Source organism: Pan paniscus, chromosome 5, assembly GCF_029289425.2.
Source record: "Pan paniscus chromosome 5, NHGRI_mPanPan1-v2.0_pri, whole genome shotgun sequence".
Taxonomy (NCBI): Eukaryota; Metazoa; Chordata; class Mammalia; order Primates; family Hominidae; genus Pan; species Pan paniscus.
This window is the reverse complement of record NC_073254.2, coordinates 136,631,816-136,654,976: the sequence shown is the minus strand read 5'-3', so window position 1 is coordinate 136,654,976 and position 23,161 is coordinate 136,631,816. Positions and strand designations below refer to the sequence as shown.

General features: G+C 37.9%; 2 protein-coding genes across 9 annotated transcripts in view; one reads left to right on the top strand and one right to left on the bottom strand.

Moving 5' to 3' along the window:
- ZUP1 (zinc finger containing ubiquitin peptidase 1) overlaps positions 1-5,574 on the top strand; it is a 33,534-nt gene extending 27,960 nt beyond the window's left edge. For all 4 annotated transcript variants that reach the window (XM_003827575.5, XM_008952913.5, XM_024929315.4 and 1 more), the window contains one exon: positions 5,315-5,574. In XM_003827575.5, coding sequence (XP_003827623.1) covers positions 5,315-5,362 — 48 coding nt within the window. In that variant the 3' untranslated portion in view covers positions 5,363-5,574. The remainder of the gene's footprint in view (positions 1-5,314) is intronic.
- A 126-nt stretch (positions 5,575-5,700) lies between these two features.
- The window catches only part of RSPH4A (radial spoke head component 4A), a 33,732-nt gene continuing 16,271 nt past the window's right edge, over positions 5,701-23,161 (bottom strand). The window contains exons 2-6 of one of the 5 annotated variants that reach the window (XM_055114081.2): positions 18,165-18,399; positions 12,820-13,560; positions 11,489-11,621; positions 10,639-10,756; positions 5,701-8,997 (exon numbers count right to left, since the gene is read on the bottom strand). In XM_055114081.2, the coding sequence (XP_054970056.1) occupies positions 8,763-8,997; positions 10,639-10,756; positions 11,489-11,621; positions 12,820-13,560; positions 18,165-18,399 (1,462 nt within the window). In that variant the 3' untranslated portion in view covers positions 5,701-8,762. Of the gene's footprint in view, positions 10,757-11,488; positions 11,622-12,819; positions 13,561-18,164; positions 18,400-23,161 lie in introns of all 5 variants that reach the window. The other 4 variants (XM_034962741.3, XM_034962740.3, XM_063604995.1 and 1 more) reach the window with 4 other exon arrangements.

The window sequence follows — 23,161 nt, the reverse complement described above, 5'->3', positions numbered from 1 at the left end:
TATGAATCTTGGTGCTCCTGTATTGGGTGCGTATATATTTAGGATAGTTAGCTCTTCTTGTTGAATTGATCCCTTTACCATTATGTAATGGCCTTTTTTGTCTCTTTTGATCTTTGTTGATTTAAAGTCTGTTGTATCAGAGACTAGGATTGCAACCCCTGCCTTTTTTTGTTTTCCATTTGCTTGGTAGATCTTCCTCCATCCGTTTATTTTGAGCCTATGTGTGTCTCTGCACGTGAGATGGGTTTCCTGAATACAGCACACTGATGGGTCTTGACTCTTTATCCAATTTGCCAGTCTGTGTCTTTTAATTGGAGCATTTAGTCCATTTACATTTAAAGTTAATATTGTTATGTGTGAATTTGATCCTGTCATTATTATGTTAGCTGGTGATTTTGCTCGTTAGTTGATGCAGTTTCTTCCTAGTCTCGATGGTCTTTACATTTTGGCATGATTTTGCAGCGGCTGGTACCGGTTGTGCCTTTCCATGTTTAGTGCTTCCTTCAGGAGCTCTTTTAGGGCAGGCCTGGTGGTGACAAAATCTCTCAGCATTTGCTTGTCTGTAAAGTATTTTATTTCTCCTTCACTTGTGAAGCTTAGTTTGGCTGGATATGAAATTCTGGGTTGAAAATTCTTTTCTTTAAGAATGTTGAATATTGGCCCCCACTCTCTTCTGGCTTGTAGGGTTTCTGCCGAGAGATCCGCTGTTAGTCTGATGGGCTTCCCTTTGTGGGTAACCCGACCTTTCTCTCTGGCTGCCCTTAACATTTTTTCCTTCATTTCAGCTTTGGTAAATCTGACAATTATGTGTCTTGGAGTTGCTCTTCTTGAGGAGTATCTTTGTGGCACTCTCTGTATTTCCTGAATCTGAATGTTGGCCTGCCTTGCTAGATTGGGGAAGTTCTCCTGGATAATATCCTGCAGAGTGTTTTCCAACTTGGTTCCATTCTCCCCGTCACTTTCAGGTACACCAATGAGACGTAGATTTGGTCTTTTCACATAGTCCCATATTTCTTGGAGGCTTTGTTCGTTTCTTTCCATTCTTTTTTCTCTAAACTTCCCTTCTCGCTTCATTTCATTCATTTCATCTTCCATCACTAGTACCCTTTCTTCCAGCTGATCGCATTGGCTCCTGAGGCTTCTGCATTCTTCACGTAGTTCTCAAGCCTTGGCTTTCAGCTCCATCAGCTCCTTTAAGCACTTCTCTGTATTGGTTATTCTAGTTATACATTCGTCTAAATTTTTTTCAAAGTTTTTAACTTCTTTGCCTGTGGTTTGAGTTTCATCCTGTAGCTCGGAGTAGTTTGATTGTCTGAAGCCTTCTTCTCTCAACTTGTCAAAGTCATTCTCCGTCCAGCTTTGTTCCGTTGCTGGTGAGGAACTGCGTTCCTTTGGAGGAGGAGAGGCGCTCTGCTTTTTAGAGTTTCCAGTTTTTCTGCTCTGTTTTTTCCCCATCTTTGTGGTTTTATCTACTGTTGGTCTTTGATGATGGTGATGTACAGATGGGTTTTTGGTGTGGATGTCCTTTTGTTTGTTAGTTTTCCTTCTAACAGACAGGACCCTCAGCTGCAGGTCTGTTGGAGTTTGCTAGAGGTCCACTCCAGACCGTTTGCCTGGGTATCAGCAGCAGTGGCTGCAGAACAGCGGATTTTCGTGAACTGCGAATGCTGCTGTCTGATCGTTCCTCTGGAAGTTTTGTCTCAGAGGAGTACCCGGCCGTGTGAGGTGTCAGTCTGCCCCCACTGGGGGATGCCTCCCAGTTAGGCTGCTCGGGGGTCAGGGGTCAGGGACCCACTTGAGGAGGCAGTCTGCCCATTCTCAGATCTCCAGCTGTGTGCTGGGGGAACCACTGCTCTCCTCAAAGCTGTCAGACAGGGGCATTTAAGTCTGCAGAGGTTACTGCTGTCTTTTTGTTTGTCTGTGCCCTGCCCCCAGAGGTGGAGCCTACAGAGGCAGGCAGGCCTCCTTGAGCTGTGGTGGACTCCACCCAGTTCGAGCTTCCCGGCTGCTTTGTTTACCTAAGCGAGCCTGGGCAATGGCGGGCACCCCTCCTGCAGCCTTGCTGCCACCTTGCAGTTTGATCTCAGACTGCTGTGCTAGCAATCAGGGAGACTCCGTGGGCATAGGACCCTCCGAGCCAGGTGCAGGATATAATCTCCTGGTGCGCCATTTCCTAAGCCCGTCAGAAAAGCGCAGTATTCGGGTGGGAGTGGCCCGATGTTCCAGGTGCCGCCTGTCACCCCTTTCCTTGACCAGGAAAGGGGACTCCCTGACCCCTTGCACTTCCCGAGTGAGGCAATGCCTCACCCTGCTTCGTCTGGCGCATGGTGTGCTGCACCCACTGTCCTGCGCCCACTGTCTGGCACTCCCTTGTGAGATGAACCCGGTACCTCAGATGGAAATGCAGAAATCACCCATCTTCTGCGTCACTCATGCTGGGAGCTGTAGACCAGAGCTGTTCCTATTCGGCCATCTTGGCTCCTCCTCCTCCAAAAGTGTTTAATTTTATAATATTTAATTTTTAATGTCAGGTGAGCGATGAATAATGTAAACGTATAGTAAGAAAACCTAACTTAATCCAAGGAGACCTAACTCATATTGGCCTTATAATTATGGTTTATTAAAATATGATTCTTTTGACTCCTAAGGCTCTATTTTATGCACTTGGGCTTATTGGATATTCACATTTCTAGAATTTAACTTCTTAGAATTTCCTCTTGTCTTTATTCCTTGCAGTTAAGTGATGAGCACAATATTCCAGAAAAATTCCTAGGAATTGAATCCTAGCTACTACACCATCAGGGGGAAACATAATATTATAGAAAAATTCCTAGGAATTGAAAAATTTCCACTTGGTGTGAACTGAAGCTATATGATAGCACATCAAGTGTAGAAAATGCGTAAGCCCTAAATTAAGAAAAAAAAGCTCCAAAATACTTCACATTGATTTATTTCCCTCTAAAGAGAAAAGTGACTGAAGACTAGAGACAAACATTTATGGAGAATAATGGGATCATGGGGGAAAGGACTGTAAGTTTTTGAAATAATAGAGCTAGAATAATCTTTTCAATCTCATAACATGCGATACAAAGGCAAGGATTTTTTTTTTTTTTTTTTTTTTTTGGAGACCGACTCTCACTCTGTCACCCAAGCTGGAGTGCAGTGGCTTGACCCCAGCCCACTGCAACCTCTGCCTCCCTCCCCAGTTCAAGTGATTCTCCTGCCTCAGTCTCCCAAGTAGTTGGGATTACAGGCGTGTGCCACCACGCCCAGCTAATTTTGTATATTTAGTAGAGATGGGGTTTCACCATGTTAGCCAGGCTGATGTTGAACTCCCAACTTCTGATGATACACCCGCCTTGGCCTACCAAAGTGCTGGGATTACAGGCGTGAGCCACCGTGCCCGGCCACATTAATTTTTTTAACCCTATCATTAATTTGTCTAGATAAAGTTAGGTTTGTTTCAATTATTGTAAAATACCAAGACACTTGCTCACCAGTGTACACATTCGAGAGCATAGGTGTGGTTAAGTATTACTGTGGAGTCTTGCTGAACATTTTAGTTGGCTGTTATCTTTCTGGTTTTGGAAATGGAGTTGTTTGTGGGATTAGAATACTAAAAATGTGCTTTCTGCACTGTGCATTTGATGTTCTAGTTTTCTAAGTCATGGACAGTAGCTGTGCTTTAACTGTAAGAATCGTAACTTGGCTAACAATGTATAACACTGCCAGGTAGAAAAGGAATAATAATAATAAATATAATAAGATTTAATTATAATAGATTGAAATAACACTTGTCTAATGCTTATTCTGTACTATGGGCTATCCTATCCTAAGCACATTACATATGTTAACTAATTTAATCCACACAACAGCCCTATAAAGTAGACACCATTATTAATCTCCATTTTATAAAAGAGGATGCTGAGGCAGAGAGAAATTGTATTCCTAAGGTAGCACAACTGCTAAATAGAGAGTCAGGATTCCAATTTAGGCAGTTTGCATCTGGAGCCCTATATTGCCTCTTCTGTAAGGATACAAAACCTCATAGTCATGTTTGCTGAGCTTTTGTATGAACAATTTCACATTTCTTTTTGAAAAGATATTACATTTTGAAAAATGAAAAAAATTTAATCTTACTAATTTAATATAACTTTTTTTAGCATCTGTTTCTTATAGTTATTCTGTCCTTTTTAACAGTACTTTATACTGTAGGAATTCAGCCAATATTAATGTGCCAAGTGTTTTGCAGATCATCAGGTAAAAGTCTGCAGCTTTATTTAAAGGACAAAATAGTGATTTCACTTTTATTTCATATTAGCTTTTATAACTCATTTTTAAAAAGTATTTCTTCAAAGCAATAACTACAATTTTTTAAATTGTAGGATTAAAAACAAATATGATAGTTTATGGTATCCCAAAATATACATATTTATAACTGCATTTTATGTTTTGTTCTTCATATTTGTCTATGATTAGTTCTGATCTTTTAATAATCATGCAACTATTATAGAAAGAGAGTGATTGGTTTTCAAAATTTTTTTTTAATCTTGGCCACTAGAGTCTTATAATTACCATAAGACATTTCTGCCATAGATATGTTTTGAGTGTCTACTAATTTCAGACTCTGTTCTAGATGTTGGAGCAATTGTTTAGGTGAAAGGATTTATTTTAGACAATATCACCTAATGCAGTTCAGTTAAATAGTAAATACAGATTTATGCAATAGCCATGTTCCTTAATTCTTTTTCACATTATGATATGCAGTTTTAAAGTTACCCCACTATATTCGTAAATTTTCCATCGTGTCATCCTTGTATTCTCAGCTTGATTTAACTTAGTTTTAATTTAGCTTGGTTTGATATGTCTTGATTTGGAACTCAGGTTGTGAAAATAGCACAAACATTGAAAATTTTTTTGAAGTGACATTTTTAAGACTATAATGAGGGATATGCATAATGTTTATAAAGTTTCTCTGTGCACAGCCCTGTCTTCCTCTAGCCTCCTCTCTGTTTTTATTCATCTCTCTCTGACTTTGAGCCAGCATTTTACTTTTGACTCATTATTCCACAAAAAAGTGACATTTTCTATTTCATACTGTTTTGTCTTTATCTGGACTTTTCTTTGTTTATGCCTTGGCTGGAAAAATGTTTATTCCTAATTTCAGAAGTTTGAGACTGCAATTTTTCTTTAGGAATTTTCATTATTATCTTGAAAAAAAATTCCAGATTTTATTTTTTACATTAGAATGACAACACATATTCTAATTAATTGACTTATAGCTTAAAATTGTTTTTTAAAATTTCTTTTCAAGGCCAGGAGACAAGCTTCTCAAGTCTTTACAGCCGAGAAGATTCCTTGAAGAATCAAGCATTTAAGCATTTCAGTGATTGAGAACAATACTTTGTTTTCTAAATGTAGATATTGAACTCCTTAACACAATTATGAATCTGTGAATTCTCTTGTCTTAACATATAATTTAATTTCTAAAATGCCTGTGTTAATTGAATTATACCTATCATACTTCATTGTTTGGTAAATTATTTCAATAAAATGTCTTGTTTTTGCATTGTGGATTTTGTTTTTTCTTATCTATGTTTTGGAAACCAGTTTTATTTTATAGCTGTAAGCTAATATGCATTGGGTCCTTACTTTTGTTAGGTACTCTTAGTATGTTACATATATTACTTAGTTTAATCTTCAGAATAGTTCTGTGAGACAAGTACTATTATTAGGCCCATGAAGAAGCAAGCTAAAGCCCTGAGAGGTTAGTAATTTGCCCAAGAAAATAATCTTGATCCAGGGTATGAACCTAGGCTATCTCACTTCCAACCAAACTCTTACCATTAAACTATTTGGCTGTCTTCCGTTAGAGAACATATATAATAAAATTTCTTCCTCACTGCTTAGAAATAATATTTAACAGGCATAGTTCTATAAACAAGGATTTGCATTGATTAAGTGTTTATACTAACTATACAACTGTGATTTAGAGTCTTGTGTTTAATGTGTTCTGTAGAAAAGAAACTTTCCACTTCTTGTTGGACATGCCACGTGTGGTTGCAACCAAGAATCCTGGCCAATGTAATTCATCAAAAAATTACCAGAAGCTCACAGTCCATGGGTAGAACTTAGCTGGAACCAAGCCAACTGTGGAAACTAGAATATGGTCTAATTTATAGAAGGAACAATCTGGTTAGGAGCCCATAATTTAGATCCCAGAGAGGCTACATCTGATTGGCATGAGACTATTTAATGGGACAGAGGCAGTTCCTCAAAAGGAAATCAGGATAGGTAATGAAATGGATATTAAGCAACACTAAAGAACATGTCTACTATGTCATGAAAAAATGAATAACAACCAACATGAATGAAGTTTTGTGAATTTTAGGTATGCCAACAAAGAATGAAAGTTGCACTTCAAGAATGAAATAGTATTGCCAATTTAATTCTGGAAACCATCTTTCCTAATGTTCTGTCCTTCAGACTGGTAACCAGTTTTCTTTTTTTTTTTTTTTGAAACATGGTCTTGCTCTGTCACGCAGGCTGGAGTGCAGTGGCACGATCATAGCTCACTTGACCTCCTGGGCTCAAGCGATCCTCCCACCTCAGCCACCAGGTGCAGTTTTCTACTTTATATCCCCTTGCAGTTATCCTGGGTTTTTTGTTTTTTTGTTTATTTGTTTTTGTTTTTGAGACGGAGTCTCATTTTGTTGCCCAGGCTGGAGTGCCAATGGCGCAATCTTGGCTCACTGCAGCCTCTACCTCCCAGGTTCAAGCAATCCTCCTGCATCAGCCTCACGAGTAGCTGGGATTACAGGCATGCGCCATGACACTCGACTAATGTTTGTATTTTTAGTAGAGACGAGGTTTCGCCACATTGGCCAGGCTAGTCTCGAACTCCTGACCTCAGGTGATCCACCCGCCTTGGCCTCCCAAAGTGCTGGGATTACAGGTGTGAGCCACTGTGTTACCTAGATAATGTGATAGCCTCCTAACTGGTCTCCTTGTCTCAAGTCTGGATTCTCTCTCATCCATCTACACTGTAGCCAAAATGTTCTCAAATACAAATATTTGTGTGACTTTCTAGTGTAATCCTCTTCACTGTTCATGGGTAAAATCCAGACTTCCACACACTCTAGCCCCTCTTTGCCTCTGCAGGCTCATCTCTCACCACTTCTTGCGGTTGAAATTTCATTCCTTTCAGCCAAAAGTCCTTTGCCAGGATGCAGCTGATGCCACCAAGAACCATCTCCCATAGCACTCCACCTGGTGGCTCTTAGAAGTGCTTCCTGACTTGCTGAAATCTGAATTCAGTGCACCTTGTGTTTGACAACAATGTTACTCCGGGTGCAGATCTGTGATCTGCAAACTGAAGGTCTGTGGCAAGGTAAGTACAGACATTGAGAACTGCTGTGTCATTTTATTTTTAAAAAACAACAGTAATGGATTGGAATTATTTTTTAACTTAGCAAAATTCCTTTACTGTAGAATTTGAGAAGCACTGTTCTGTGTTACCTGTAATATTTGTATCACAATACTTGCTAAATTGCAATTGATTTTACATTTCTATTTACCTTTTTATAGTTCTCTCTTCAATGAAAGCTCTATGATTTCAAGAGTAGTGCCTAGTTTTTAGTCATAGCCACAGGTATATCTGGTACATACAGGACTTAAAAATGCTTTTTTAGTGAGGGAAAATAATGTTTTAGAGAAGTAGTGCTAGAAAATATAAGTCAAGTCTCTGGCTATCTCCAGCTAACCATATCTGTGCAAAGCAAATCATTTTTCCCTAATCAGTTCAAATCAATTTCTGTAGGATGAAAGAGGAGTCTGAGAAGACTTTTTGAGAAGTAACAAAAGAGTTAAAAATTTACCAGCCTGGCTAACATAGTGAAACCCCGTCTCTACTAAAAATACAAAAAAAGCCAGGTGTAGTGGTGTGCACCTGTAGTCCCAGCTACTCAGGAGGCTGAGGCAGGAGAAACACTTGAACCCGGGAGGCAGAGGTGGCAGTGAGCCGAGATCGCACTACTGCACTCTAGCCTGGTGACAGAGACTCCGTCTCAAAAAAAAAAAAAAAAAAAGAAAAAGAAAAAAAAAATTGAGTGTTCCTACAGTTTTAAGCAGGTGACAAAATTATGATACTATCTCAAGCAGGAAAAATGAATAAATATGCTATACAGTGTTTGCACACAATATCACAGTCCATACCATAGGTAATTACAAAGGTTTAAGAATACATGCTGAGATCAGTTCTTACAAAGGTTAAGAATACATTACTCTAGTGACTATCAATATTTTTTGTCTTCATACCCCTTGACACTCTTTAAAAAGTATTGATGTTTCCAAGAATTTCCTGTGGGTTATATCTTCCAGTGTTTGTCATATTACAAATTAAACCTGAGACCATTTATTTATTTATTTAAATTGTTTTACCTCACCTGGACCATGTGAAACCTGAGCCCTTTTAAAAACAGGAATGTACAAGCACATATTCCATTATCCATAACCCTCAGAACAATTATGCAATTGCATGTTATTTAGCCTCTGGAAAATCCTGTGAGTATCTTTCAGTAAAAATGCTAATATTTCTACCTATGAAATTTCAAGCTTGATTTTCAAGATTGACATTTTGCAGTTGAATAATTTCTTACATGTGTATGTATATACACACACAACACAGAAAAGTGTAAAATTAGTCCCATATAAGGGGTGTGTGTGTATCAGTGTCACATAAAACCAGGCTAATTTTATGTTTATTAGTCATAATCATCTTCCTCATCTTCATCTTCCTCAGATTCTTCATTCTCAGCTGCGAGTAGAACTGCTTCTTGTGCAGCCCTGAAAGCCTGCTCCTCCTCCACACTAGGATCATCCATTTCTGTAATTTCTGGTCCACTGGGGTATTCTTGATAAACTGGTGGTGGAACTGGGGGTGTATAATTGTCTGGACTATACTTATGACCCCAGCCTATGTAGAAATTTTCAAACTTTCTATAAGTAAAAAAAAAAAAGAAGAAAAAAAGATCATTATATAATTTCTCAGAAAAACTGACCCTTCTGTAATATTAAAGTGCTTAGAATATCATGGTCCTATAATTTAAAAAAGCAATACATGTAAAATGCTAGAAGTGAAATATTCCTCAATGATTCTTCTACCACAGGGAATTGTTTTCATCCAAACTGCTTAAGCTGGTTAAAAAAAAAAACCATGGGGCCAGATACTGTTAAAATGTACCCTACACCTAGACCACAAGCAAAAGCCTTTCTTCCTTCAATTATTTTCAGGGGAGGGAAAAAAAAAGTTACTACCTTCCACAAAGTTAGAAAGATATAAAAATAGCTAACCGTGCAAACTCTTGGTTGGGCAAGGAGTTGGGCTTGTGGTTAGAAACCTATGTTACTTTTTTTTAGGCATGACCATAGGCAATCACAAAGAGTTTACCTGGCACATCAGACTTGGAGTACAATGCACGGCTGTCTTTACGGGAAGTTGCAGTCAAGGACGCTGGCCCCTTTGGCTAGTCATGCTCTTCAATGTTTGCATTCCTAGACCAGGTGCTTCCGTTCCTAGGTCTCTTTATCTGAGGCCTTCAGCAGAGGCCTTTCCAGCCCCTCCTTTCTCTGCTCTCTGTGCTCAGCACTTTTTCACTTCTAGCCCTCTCATCCTCCTCTTGGTCTCCAGGTCTGTAAAACTGCAGGAGCCGTTTGAGGATTCCCTTGTCAATGAGATGACCCCAGCACCTCCACATCTATGATAGCCATATCTGTGCTGATCCACCTGACTCTCCAATAGAGGGCCATTCCATGGGGGAAAATGGAACAGGGGGATGTCAAAGCTTTCTCTTGTTTATACTATCACAGTAAATGATTAAAGGCTTAACTCTCATTTTTAGCTTGTTGCTTTAATGGCTACTCTAACACCTGGCCGCTCAGCTTTCTCTCCAGAAATGATCTGAGATTTAAACTAAACATTGCTTAGAAATACCTCCATTAATCTACTAAGTGAATAAGTCATTACCCAAATAATCAATGATGAAAAACCATATTTTATTTCAACAAATTGGATAATTAAGATGAAAGGGTAAAAGTCCAAATTACTACTTAATGTCCTGAATTTGATGTTTTATTGTGTATCACAGATGTTATTTTAATAAATTTTATGCCACACACACATAATATGCCAAAGATGAGTTAAAACGATAGTAGCAGCTGGGCATGGTGGCTCAAACATGTAATCCCAGCACTTTGGGATGCTGAGGCGGGGCGGATCATGAGATTAGGAGTTCAAGACCAGCCTGGCCAACATGGTGAAACCTTGTCTCTACTAAAAAAAAAAAAAAAAAAAAAATACAAAAATTAGCTGGGCATAGTGGTGCATGCCTGTAATCCCAGCTACTGGGAAGGCTGAGGCAGGAGAATGGCTTGAACCCAGGAGGCGGAGGTTGCAGTGAGCCGAGATCATGCCACTGCACTCCAGCCTGGGTGACAGAGCAAGACTCTGTCTCAAAAAAAAAAAAAAACGAAAAAAAAACCAAAGAAACGACGATAGTAGCTTAACATTCTAGTGGTTATTTATAATTTCCAGAGCTTAACTAATCACAGAAATGGCTTTGTAAGTGGTCAGATACTTACTTGCCATTGGAGAAGGCATATGCTCCAGGCCAAAGGTTGGATTGAAGGACTGCAATAGCATATTGTGGAATGAGATTTGAGGATAACCGTGTTGTCCAGGGGGGTATATTCTGAATCTCTGGAACCCAAAGAGAAATGCAAAAGCTTAATTCCTAACTAGACAAGAATCTACTGTGTAAGCTATTTTTATAAATCCACACACACACACATGCATGCACACACACAGATACACACATACTTGATACAGAAAGAAAAAACAGCAGTAACTTAACAAAATCAGGAGGGTACTTCATGAATGTTTTGGAACAATGGAATTTGAAATATACATCTCCATTTTTGCAACCAAGACAAGAAGTTTTATTAAGGGAAAGGAGGCTTATGTGGTAGAGTGAGTAATATTTGATGGCCCAATGAAAGGTACATCATTAATATGAATAAGATCAAGGGTTGCAAGCACAAATACTCCAAAACTGAAGGGAAAGAGACAAGAATATAGGAATGAGAGTAGAGTTTTTAAAAACCAGGACGAAGAATATTTATGCCATTTGTTTATGGTCTGCAGAATGCAAGACAAGAATAATAAAGGAGACAATTGTCAGCATTTCCAGAAAGCGCTACAGCCAACTTATGTTTCCTGTCTGCATGACTCCTTCAACCTCTGTCAGAGAACATTGATGTGGCCAGCTACATTCTTCACTCCCTATCATCCCAGAACATGAATGGGAAGAGGATGAGACCTTGGCTCCTGTCCAGTTTGTAGAGCTTTCCGACTCTCATATTTACTATATAACGCACACAGTATATTATATTGTTTGTGTGTCTGTGTGTGATAATAGTTACGTAAAATAACCTAAATCTTCAGAGATTGGTGTCAAAAGAGGAGGCCCCACTTCCTGTTCTATGTAGTCAGAATCGTCTTTTTCTTCATCTTCTTCCTCTTCTTCCTCATTTTTTTGTATGGAGTTGAACCAATTACAGCGACCCTGGGAATGAATGTTGCAAGATTTAGTAGTCTAATGGGGACCTTAAAATTTCAGATTATTCATTTGAATTGATCAGGATGAAGTGTAACTCTGTGGGAATTTAATCAATTATTCATTCATTCATTCTGCATACATTTTCCAAGTGCTATTTTGATCTAGGTTGTTTCAAGGAAAGGACTGTGCTATTTATTTTAAGAATTTGCCAAATTCTTGAAGTCACAGAATGTGTATTTTTAAATTATCACTTATATTTTAAAATTAGCAGAACCTTAGTGAAAAAGGTAAGAGTGTATTTTACTGGTTTGTGGTAAATAATTTATGTGAGAGAGCTAAAGCTATTATGATTATTATTATTAACAATAACATTTAAATGTGGTAAGATTATTTATGGAGGTTTAGGGTTTATAATGTCTCAGTTAGCTCTTATGTAGAGAAAGCTAAGAGTATCTCTTATCTAGATCAAAGTATAACGAAGATTTTCTACCTGCAGATGAGGTAATATAGCACAGGGGTTAAGTGGATGCACTGGGTCCACTCTGTGCAGCCTCACATCTGATTCTGTTCCTTATTAGTTATGTTCCTTTTGTCACATTTCCTAAACTCTCTTTCAGTTTCCTCATCTGAAAATTAAGGATAATAATACTATGTCATGGGGTTGCTGTGAAGATTAAATCTTATACACACACACAAACACACACCCCAACACACACACACCTGGCACAATAGGTATTATATAACTGCTATACAGCACTGTTTCCTTGCTTTTTGTTTTTGTTACAATCCCTTATTGTTCTTGGCACAAAAGCTACATGTATTATAGAGATAAAATTAAAGAACTATTTTCAAAATTAATGTACCCATCTATATTAAACATATAAAAAATTGAGTAATTTCAGAACACACAAATCTAAATCTGTACATCATCTGTCAAACGCTCCATAGAAGAATGTGTTTTATTTTCAAATAGAAAATAAAGTCTGTTTGGAGATCCCTGGGACCTTCAGTTATATAGACAATTATATAGACACTGGCAATTGTATATTACTCTGCATTTTTGGCTGTGTTTTTAATTATCTCTTTTCCTGCCTATTAAATAGAGTCCGAAGGCCTTTATTTTGCATGTCTTTGTGCATTATAGTGACAATTTAATGAATATTTGCCTAATAACCTGATAGATTGAGAAGTGCAAAGCTCCTACCTGAGAGAGAATATGCTGTACATGATGAACCCAATTGGATAGGGATTCTACTAGATCAATCACTTGGATGCCTTCAAAATCAGGGTTTTCCTCAAAGCTATTTCGCCCACCTTCTGCCTCTTCCTCCTCCTCTCCTTCCTCTTCACCAAACTGATAAAATCCTAGAGGACTGACGTGGGTTCCTGCTGAAATTCGGGCAATTTGCGCTCGTAAATAATTACTCTCATTTCCTGGGAAAGGTGGGTAGCTTATGATGGGAGCATCCAATCGCCCAGTGAAAAATTTCTTGATTTTTCTTGCAATAACAATTTGTGCAGGTATAACTGGTGGTAACTTCACCCATGGTCTTCCTGGTTCATTGCAAACAAAATAGACATATTTGTTGGCACCTGTTCTACTTTCTTCTTTTGGTATAGCCTGTGGGGCCTTGTAAAAGGACTTTGGTAATTCATCTTCCTCATCTTCATGAGCTTCACTTTCTCCATTGTCCCTCTCTTCAGCTACATCTTCCTCTTCCACTTCCTCTTCATCTTCCCCCTCACGAAATTCCACTTCAGCTACAATATAATTCATTTCCAGACCCAAGATCTTTCCCCAGAAGCGGCATCTTTGGATTGGGTGGGTGTCAGTAAGCTGCTTGAGGGCAAGAAATATGCGGTATGTCTCATCTGTGCCCAAACCAACTCCAGCTTGTTCAAAATAAAAAGCTGACTCCATTACATTTGGAAGAGCGTTTTCTGCCTGGGGAAACAAATGCTGTGGTTGAAATTTATCGATAAGACAAATGCTTGCTTCCCTTGTCTTTTTCATGTATCTCGATATTCTACTTTCTCCACCACTTCTTTGACATTTCTCTCAAGATTTAGATCAAATTGGCTGGGTGCGGTGGTTCACGCCTGTAATCCAAGCACTTTGGGAGGCTAAGGCTGGTGGATCACCTGAGATCAGGAGTTCAAGACCAGCCTGGCCAACATGGTGAGACCCCCGTCTCTACTACAAATACAAAAGTTAGCTGGACATGGTGGTGCGTGCCTGTAGTCCCAGCTACTTGGGAGGCTGAGCCAGGAGGATCACTTGAACCCGGGAGGCGGAAGTTGCAGTGAGCTATCGCACCACTGCATTCCAGCCTAGGGAAAAGAGCAAGACTCCATCTCCAAAAAACAAACAAAAAGATTTAGGTCAAAGTATGATAATTCCTGAATTTCTGTTCTTCTCTCATTATTTATAAATGGAGCTTCTCTTGTATCTTATACTCATTAATGTATAATAGCTACCTTGTTTATGTGTATATCTTAGGTAGAGAAAGTTTAATAATTACTATGAATAATAAAAATTCAACATTCCTGTTTTATAAAAAATAAGTGACTCCCTTACTATCCTAAAATAAGATGTAGAATAACTATGTACACATATATTTAGAACAAAATATGGTTTTCCATATGTCTATATTACTATATATCTTTAAAAATAATAAACATTTATTAAGTGCATGGTTTTATAGGATCACTAAAAATATAGTATCCTGTATAATGTAATGTATGGAATAAATAAAATGAACATGTAATAAAGTGCTCATGTCTATACTTGAAGACATAATGTAGTCAGATGCTCCTCCTACTTATAATAAATTATTGTGAATTTAAAATAATGAGAAAAATTAAAAAATTCCAGAAAAGAAATACAGAGAAATGAATAAGCAGAGTCTCAAATGGACCATAGAAACACATTTGTGAAAGCTGGGCATGGTGGCTCATGCCTGTAATCCCAGCACTTTGGGAGGCCGAGCCAGGTGGATCACAAGGTCAGTAGATCGAGACCATCCTGGCTAACATGGTGAAACCCCGTCTCTACTAAAAATACAAAAAGCCGGGTGCGGTGGGGAGCACCTGTAGTCCCAGCTACTCGGGAGGCTGAGGCAGGAGAATGGCGTGAACCCGGGAGGTGGAGCTTGTAGTGAGCCGAGATCGCACCACTGCACTACAGCCTGGGTGACGGTCTCAAAAAAAAGAAAAAGAAAAAGAAAAAAAGAAACACATTTGTGAAAAAGTAGGAAAGAACTTCAACTACAGGTCAAGATAACTTGCAAGAGAAACCTTGACCCTCAAGATGAAAAACTTGAGAGCTCTTCTATTCTTACAAATGATATGCTCTTATAATTGTAGTGTCAAAATAAGTATAATGACTTTTGAAAATCCTCATCGCCTTGATGTAGGATTGCAAAAGTCTTTCCTTGACATTTGCTGTACCACTCACTCTTGATCCCACTTGGCCCTCTAGAACTATTTCATCTTAAGTCTCTTTAATTGCTCCCTTATTTCTTGAGCTCCAAATGTTGATGTTGTCAAAATATCCTTTTCACTTATCGCATCTCTCAACTCTTTATGCTTGGAAGAGTTCTCCACACCACTTCAAGTGATAAGTGGCTGTTTAAAGTTTCTCTAACTCTGACTTTTCTCCCATATTCTACACATATTTCTAGCCACTTCTGAGAAATTTCACTTGAGTATTCTAAAGATACCTCAGTTTAATATTTAATTCACATCTCAAAGTTTTCTCTTTTTTCTATGTACTCTTTCTTCGCCAGTGACATCTCAGTTTCTCACACCAGAAAGTGCGGTCATCCTTACTTCCTCAGACTCCCTTGATCTTCAATATTTAAGTAGTTAGATTCCTGTTGATTCTAGCACATAAAAATTTGTTGGCATTATTTCCTCCTCTTGTATTCACTTATACTGTATTAGTCACCATCCTCACTACTTGTGCTATAGCAGAAGGCTTCTAACGCTCTCCTCCTGGCCCCATTCTACCTTTCTTTTTTCATTATCTTTCATATTATGATCAGAGTTATCTTTCTAAACGAAAAGTCAGACCATACTATTCTCTATTTAAAAACTTCTTACTGTTTACAAGAAAGAAGTTACTTATCAATGCACAAAGAACAGTCTGGCTTTAAGCACTCTGTTTGCTTCATTTCCATCACTCTCTCAAACCCACAATCGACTTTTCCAAACATTAAATAATCTTTCCTAATTATTTTATTGTTCCTTTTTCTAAGAATTTAATTTCTAAGAGTCTTCACCTGGTGAACTCCTGATTATCCTTCATGGCCCAAATGAAATATTACCTCCACTAAAAAGCCTTGCCCAATGACCAATAGCAGAGTTAGTTGTTCCATTCTGTCATTTATCGTGTTGTCAAAACAATATAATAACAATTGCTATTATTAAGTTCCTATTATAAGCCAAATCCTTTATATATACTACCTCTATCCCTCAGGGTTTAGCCACTTGATTATCCTTAAGGCTTGGAAAGTTTAGCCTCTTGCTCAAAATCACACAACTAGCAAGCTAGTTGAACTAGGATTCTAGCTCAGATCTGGCTACCTCCAAAGCCCATGTTTACTCCATCATATGAGGCTGTCTCTTTATTGCACTAATCAAATGGCTTTCCAGTCTTTTTTGCCTTTCTGTAAATTGTAAGCAACTTAAAGTCAGAAAAGCCTTTTTCCCATGTATATCTCAGTACTTGGTATGCAGTAGTCACATAGTGTATGAATAAATGGGTGAATGAATAAATGAATGCTGAAGACTAAGCAAACGAATTCTGGTGTGGTCAAAGGCAGGAATAAAAACGTGAACACTCTAAACATATAAGTCAGGGACAGGTTGGTCATATAGCTCATATTTCAATGCATCAGAGAGACCTGTCTCTCTATCTGTTCCTGCATCTTTCTACTTTCTGAGGTGGAGCTTTTAATCTTCACCTGATGACTCAGCTGTTCCAGGCTTTAAAGTCAATCTTATCCCTTATTAGGAAGATGTATGGAATCTAGTTAAAGGGCCCAGGTCCCATGATCAAAACAGCTAATTTGTATTCTCACCCCATATCCTAGTTTTAGGATGCAAAGCCCTACCTTGTAATTCTGTGCCTATAAAGGGCACCCATTCTTACCCTGGAGTCTGAACTTTCTTTGATTAACTCCTGTATGAGAATGCCTGCCTATCTGCCTCATCTCCATATGCTGTTTGCTCCCAGACTCATCATCACTGGATATGGCTACATAACCAACTGCCACCTTGTTGAAACTGTCTAATGTCAACTCCTTGACACCTATCACCTGTTCCTTCTGTATGAGTACAGCAGATCTTACTGCATCAGTTAGGTCTCTCCTCATAGGCTGCTTAGCCTGGAGAAAGCATCTACTGTCTCCCTTATCTTTTCCCTGACAGAGTGCTGTTTTGAAAATACCTTATTCCAAACATCAAATTTGAAAGTATATAGACACATCTTAAATAATCTAGTGGTACTGAATATACGTTCAGCAGATGTGAACAAATTACAAGTATATGAGTATTTAGGAAACAGAATAGCCAATACTATTTTGAAACATTTGAAGTTAAAATTTCTGTGATGTATAAGATTTTATTCTCTAATTATAGCTTTTTTCAATCTCTGTCACCAACTTTTTCTCCAAATATTTTCAAAATTTTGTCTATGAAGATTTTAAAAAGTATTTTACTCCTCTCCTCTTGTATTACATCCCATTGATGTAATATACATAATATCAAGTCATAATATAAGGAGCTTGTCTTAGAAGAAAATACAAATGATATTAGAAGTGCTTCTAAATTTTCTAATAAACATGCAACTTGATTTAAAACCTGATTTTTAATTATCTAACATTTATTCATTATTCAACAAATCTTTAGCAAAAATAGCTATACATCCAGATCTGTACCAGGCACCTTGGAGAATATAAAATGTGAAGAAATCCTTTACTCTAATGTCAAGGAGCTTAGCATACAAACATATAACAATCTGTTATAGCTTGCAAAATACTAAAACACAGTATGAAAAAACAAGAAATCCCTAATCAAGGAAATGAGTAGTGTGAAAAGACTTTGACTAAAGAGGACTTGAAGAATTTTTAAAAAATAAGATGTAAATACTATGTAAGAAGCTATAAGGGCCAGGTGCAGTAGCTCACGCCTGTAATCCCAACATTCTGGGAGGCCAAGGTAGGCAGATCACTTGAGGTCAGGAGTTTGAGACCAGCTTGGCCAATACGGCGAAACCCCATCTCTACTAAAAATACAAAAATTAGCTGGGCATGGTGGCACGTGCCTGAAGTCCCAGCTACTCAGGAGAATTGCTTGACCCTGAGAGGCAGAGGCTGCAGTGAGCCAAGATCACGCCATTGTACTCCAAGCCTGGGAGCCTGTCTAAACAAAACAAAACAAAACAAAACAAGCTATAAAATACAGTTGGTATGAATTTAAAGCCACAGCCATTCGTCCCAAATAAAATCCTAAGGTTTATTATTAAAATTTATAGTAGTGACTTACTATTTCATCTTCCAATTCTTGGTCAACTCCTTCCAAATGTCCCTGGAGAAAAAGAGCCTTTTGCTTTTCTGCTATTTCATATGTTGGAAGCAACTCATTCTCATTTTGTAGTGCATCAAATTTTTTACTAAAATGTGCCATCTTCACATCTTGGCTAATATTTTCAAAGATGTCAACAGCATTTTCAGGACGCTCATTTAATATCTTGGTCAACATATTAGAAAGATGATCATATCTATCCAAACAGAGAAAATTCCAGATAATATACATGTCAAGAGCATTTGAAGAAGCATTTTTCTTTGACATTTCTGGGGTCATTAGATAAATATAGACGTTAAATGAAAAAGAAAAAAACAAAAAAAATAGCTTAGGTCAATTAATAGGAAGTAGGCAATTATTGAACAACTATTTGCAGACTCAGTTTGTTTTTAAGGAACTTCAATAACTTGAAGTCTTCAGAGATTTTCAGAGGATAAACACTTAAGATAATTTCTACTATGCCAGAAATAACTTATCCTAGAGTTTTCCTTAGGAAATGATTCCAATATGATAAGGATGTTTAACTTATTAAAGAAAAACATTTTAGAGCATGATACGTATTCCACATCAGGTACATTTTCACATTTTATTTCTGAAATTACAATCTTTTGGTTATATATTTAAAAGTGATTAACATTATTTTTCACTTTTTATCATAACTTCTTTTCCATTCCCCTTCCCCTCCGCTCACCAAATCCAATTTGATTTCTAATCTTGTTGACTCTGTCTTTAAGATCTGTTCTCTTCCTTTCCATTTTATTTTTAAAGCCAATTTTCTACTTCAGTGCTTCTCAGACCATCTTGCATTTCATATTGTAACATCCACTTACACACAACAAAAAAAGCCAGTAAATATTACTTACCTTTATTGAAATGTGATACACTCTAATATTTTGTTCTATTCCATTCAAAACACTGCCCTAGATTTTTATTTCACAACTGAATTAGTGAAATTGCCTCTATCCTCTCAGTAATTCATTACATTTTATATATAACTGCTAGTGTTTGCTTTTTCAAATACCAGAATTACAAAGTGAATTTTAAGAGGCCAAAATGTCTGTCAAAGTATCCTTGTGTCCTGTTAAAGTGCTCTTTTCTTGAGAAAAAAATCTTCTGTTCAATGTGGAAATTTGTATAAATTGCTTCTCTGGTAGATATGCATCGTATCTCTCCAACTTTGTTTCTAATTATTAGTTCAATTAGACGTTCTAATAAAAATTACTTTCATACATTTGCTAAGTTCTACCTGGGAGCTTTTGCTTGCTGTGAACCATATATATAATTTCTCTCAAAAAATAATTTAAAACTCCTTTCATTCTTAGGGACTTAGCACTTAAGTCATTCCCCAAAATCATCCTTCCCCAGTTCAGAGGAGTTCTTTCTGAGAACAATGATATGCTGCTCTGAAATTTTATACATTATATATTTCCTATTCAGCAACTGCAGTATGCTCTTCACAGCCAAGCTTAGGATTTTATATAACTCCTCTCTTATTATAGTGAAACAAAATAAACAGTTGTTCAATAATTGTCTACTTTCTATTAATTGACCTAAGCTATATTTTTCATTTTTTCTTTTTCATTTAACGTCTCTATTTATCTAATGACCTCAGAAATGTCAAAGAAAAATATGTATATTATATGGGAGATCAATGTAAAGGGCAGTTAAAATATTATACAGTATTTGAAGAATATAAAATTCCTTCCTCAAATAATTCTTGTAAATGAACAGAAATGTTTTGACTAGGAGTTTCTTTAAAACTTCATCAAGCTTCCTTAATATTCATGCACTGTTGGAATTCATGGAGAAGGCCGGGAGCAGTGGCTGCCTGTAATCCCGGCACTCTGGGAGCCTGAGGTGGGCAGACCACCTGAGGTCAGGAGTTTGAGACCAGCCTGGCCAACATGGTGAAACCCCGGCTCTATTAAAAAAACAAAAATTAGTCAGGTGTGGTGGCAGGCACCTGTAATTCCAGCTACTCGGGAGGCTGAGTCAGGAGAATCACTTGAACCCGGGAGGTGGAGGTTGCAGTAAGCCAAGATTGTGCCACTGCACTCCAGCATGGGTGACAACGTGAGACTCTGTCTCAAAAAGAAAAGAAAAAGAAAACTCATGGAGAAGACTCCAGACTAAAAACACTGTTGGTTATCGGGCAATAGCTGGATTAATAATGAAAGGGTTTGATTTGCTTCAGTAGCAGCTGTGGATGGCATCACATCAGGGTCTCTCTGTCCAAATTTTCATTTTATTTTTCAGGTTTCAATATAATATATATATGTGCTTTATTCAAGTCCACACCTGAAAATGCCTTTGTGTCAAATTATGAAATATATGTATTAGGTTTTAATTTACAATTATAGTTTTTTCTATTAGGAGTAATAATTTATTTTTTTAAAAATGGAAGAAAAGGAGGAAGCAATTCTTTCCTATAGCCTGTTAGTTCAATGATGAAAAACCATTTTCAGATTCCATATTTCAGTCAAAGATTGTTTAAATTGCCATGAAAAATAGCTTTTATGGCTGTGAAATTAGATCTGCATATAAGAGATGGAGTTAAAGTAACCTTTTACTAAACAATTTTAAACTGCAGGCACTAAAGTACTTAGAGGATAACAGTGAATATTATGGAAGATATTCACTTATTACCTCAGAGACAGCATTTGGAAATAAAATTAAATTTAGATATGTAAGTAATATCAATTATAAAATAATTCAATAAAGAAAATTTTATCATGTTTTCATATTGTTTTAAATTGTTAGTGAACTCACAAGTATTTATAATGTGTTCCTTTGCAATTTTAGCAGTTTGTAAATTCAGGCTTGCTATCTAACATAGGGCATTATGACAAGAAGTTTATATCAGAAATTCAAGTAGAGTCCACTATGGAGTAGCAAATTACATTCTTGCAGCTTAAGTAAATTGTAGTTTAAAATATTAACTAATAGGCCGGGTGTGGTGGCTCACGCCTGTAATCCCAACACTTTGGGAGGCCGAGGCAGGCAGATCACGAAGTCAGGAGATCAAGACCATCCTGGCTAACACAGTGAAACCCTGTCTCTACCAAAAATACAAAAAAATTAGCCATGTGTGGTGGCGGGTGCCTGTAGTCCCAGCTACTTGGGAGGCTGAGGCAAGAGAATGGCGTGAACCTGGGAGGCAGAGCTTGCAGTGAGCCAAGATCGTGCTACTGAACTCCAGCCTGGGCGACAGAGTGAGATTCCATCTCAAAAGAAAAAAAAATTAACTAATAAATAATATTTCAAACTGATCTCACATTTCATGAGATTTCTCACATCATACATTAATTTTTTTATTCCTTAGACTTTAAAATTATATCTCATATATCTTAAAGCCTAGTAATAGCTGCAAATATTTGCCACATTGTAGATTCAGTAGGCATTTAATTAATATTTACTGATTAATCAGGAAGCACCCCAATAGATCATGGTGAGAACTTGGGAATTATGATTTATATACATTGGTTTTCATCCACAGTTTCTGACTCATAAGTCTCACACCGCTTCTCATTTATCCCCAAGATAGGCCTTAGAAACTAAAAGTATACTCTGTTTCTCCATGTCTGGCCATAATAAAATTCTCTAACCTACTTTGTCTGATTGATGGTCATAAGACCCCCATTTCAAAAGAGGTCCTGCCCCACATCAAGGAGGAAAGAATGCTCCACAGAGAGGCCAAGAAGAATCTGGTTAGGCCTTGCTGGGCTTCCCCACTCAGTCTATTAGCATTAGATTATACCCCTTTTCTATACAGTCACCAATCATACCTATCCAATAACATATCCATAAAAGGCCCAAGAGAACAGGTTTAAGGGAGCATCTGATAGCTGAACACATGGAGGTTGCTGGAGGGTGGCCTTCCCAGAAAGGGCAAGGAAACTTTGCACTCCTTCCCCAATACCTCTTCATATGCATCCTTTGTAATATCCTTTATAATAAACCAGTAATCATTAGTGTTTCCCTGAGTTCTGTGAGCCACTCTAGCAAATTAGTCAAACCCAAAGAGGGAGTTGTTGGATCCCTGGTTTATAGCTGGTTGGTCAGAAGCACAGATTAATCAGCCTGGGGCTTGTAATTGGCATTGGAAGTGTGGGGCAGTCCTGTGGGATTGAGCCCTCAACCTGTGGGATCTGATGCTATCTCCAGGTGGATATGTCAGAATTGAATTGGAGGACACCTAGTTGGTGCCCACTGCAGAAGTGATTGCTTGCTTGTGGATAGGAAAACAGAACCCCAAACATTTTGTCACAGAAGTCTTCTGTGTTGAGGCTGGGCGCAGTGGCTTATGCCTGTAATCCCAGTTACTTGGGAGGCTGAGGTAGGAGAATCACTTGAACCCAGGAGGCAGAGGCTGCAGTGAGCTGAGATGGCACCACTACACTCCAGCCTGGGCGACAGAGCTGGCTCCGTCTCAAAACAAAGACAAAACCAACAGCAACAACAAGAAGTCTTCTATGTTGGTTGTTGTAGAGTGAGAGAATAGAAAAAGCATTCATTTCTTCTTAATAGTTGCTAGCATTGTGCTACCACTAAGTATATAGTGGTATACAAAATTCAGAGTCCTTGCTCTCTGGGGGCCTCCAATCTAGTGGGAGAGTCAGATATTAAAATATAAGTCTGTCTCTCTGTATAAAAAATTATAAATGACATTAAATGCTATGAAGGAAAAGAATAAGCTTTTTAGTAGTGTTCCATGGAAGCTGAGTTCTGAAGAATGAGGAGGCAGCCAGCCAAAGACTTAGAAAAGAAGCCTTCTGGGCAGAGGGAACAGCCATGGGGCTAGAGCTGAGTGATGGAGGGGGAGGTAAGAGTCGGTAAGTGTTGTTAGCCACTGGAATCTTGAGCAAATTAGGTTCTCCATGACTTGGTCTCCTCATTTACAAAAACAAATGAGTTGTATTAGATGTTTTCCAAAAGCCCTTCTAGCCCTAAAATTCTAT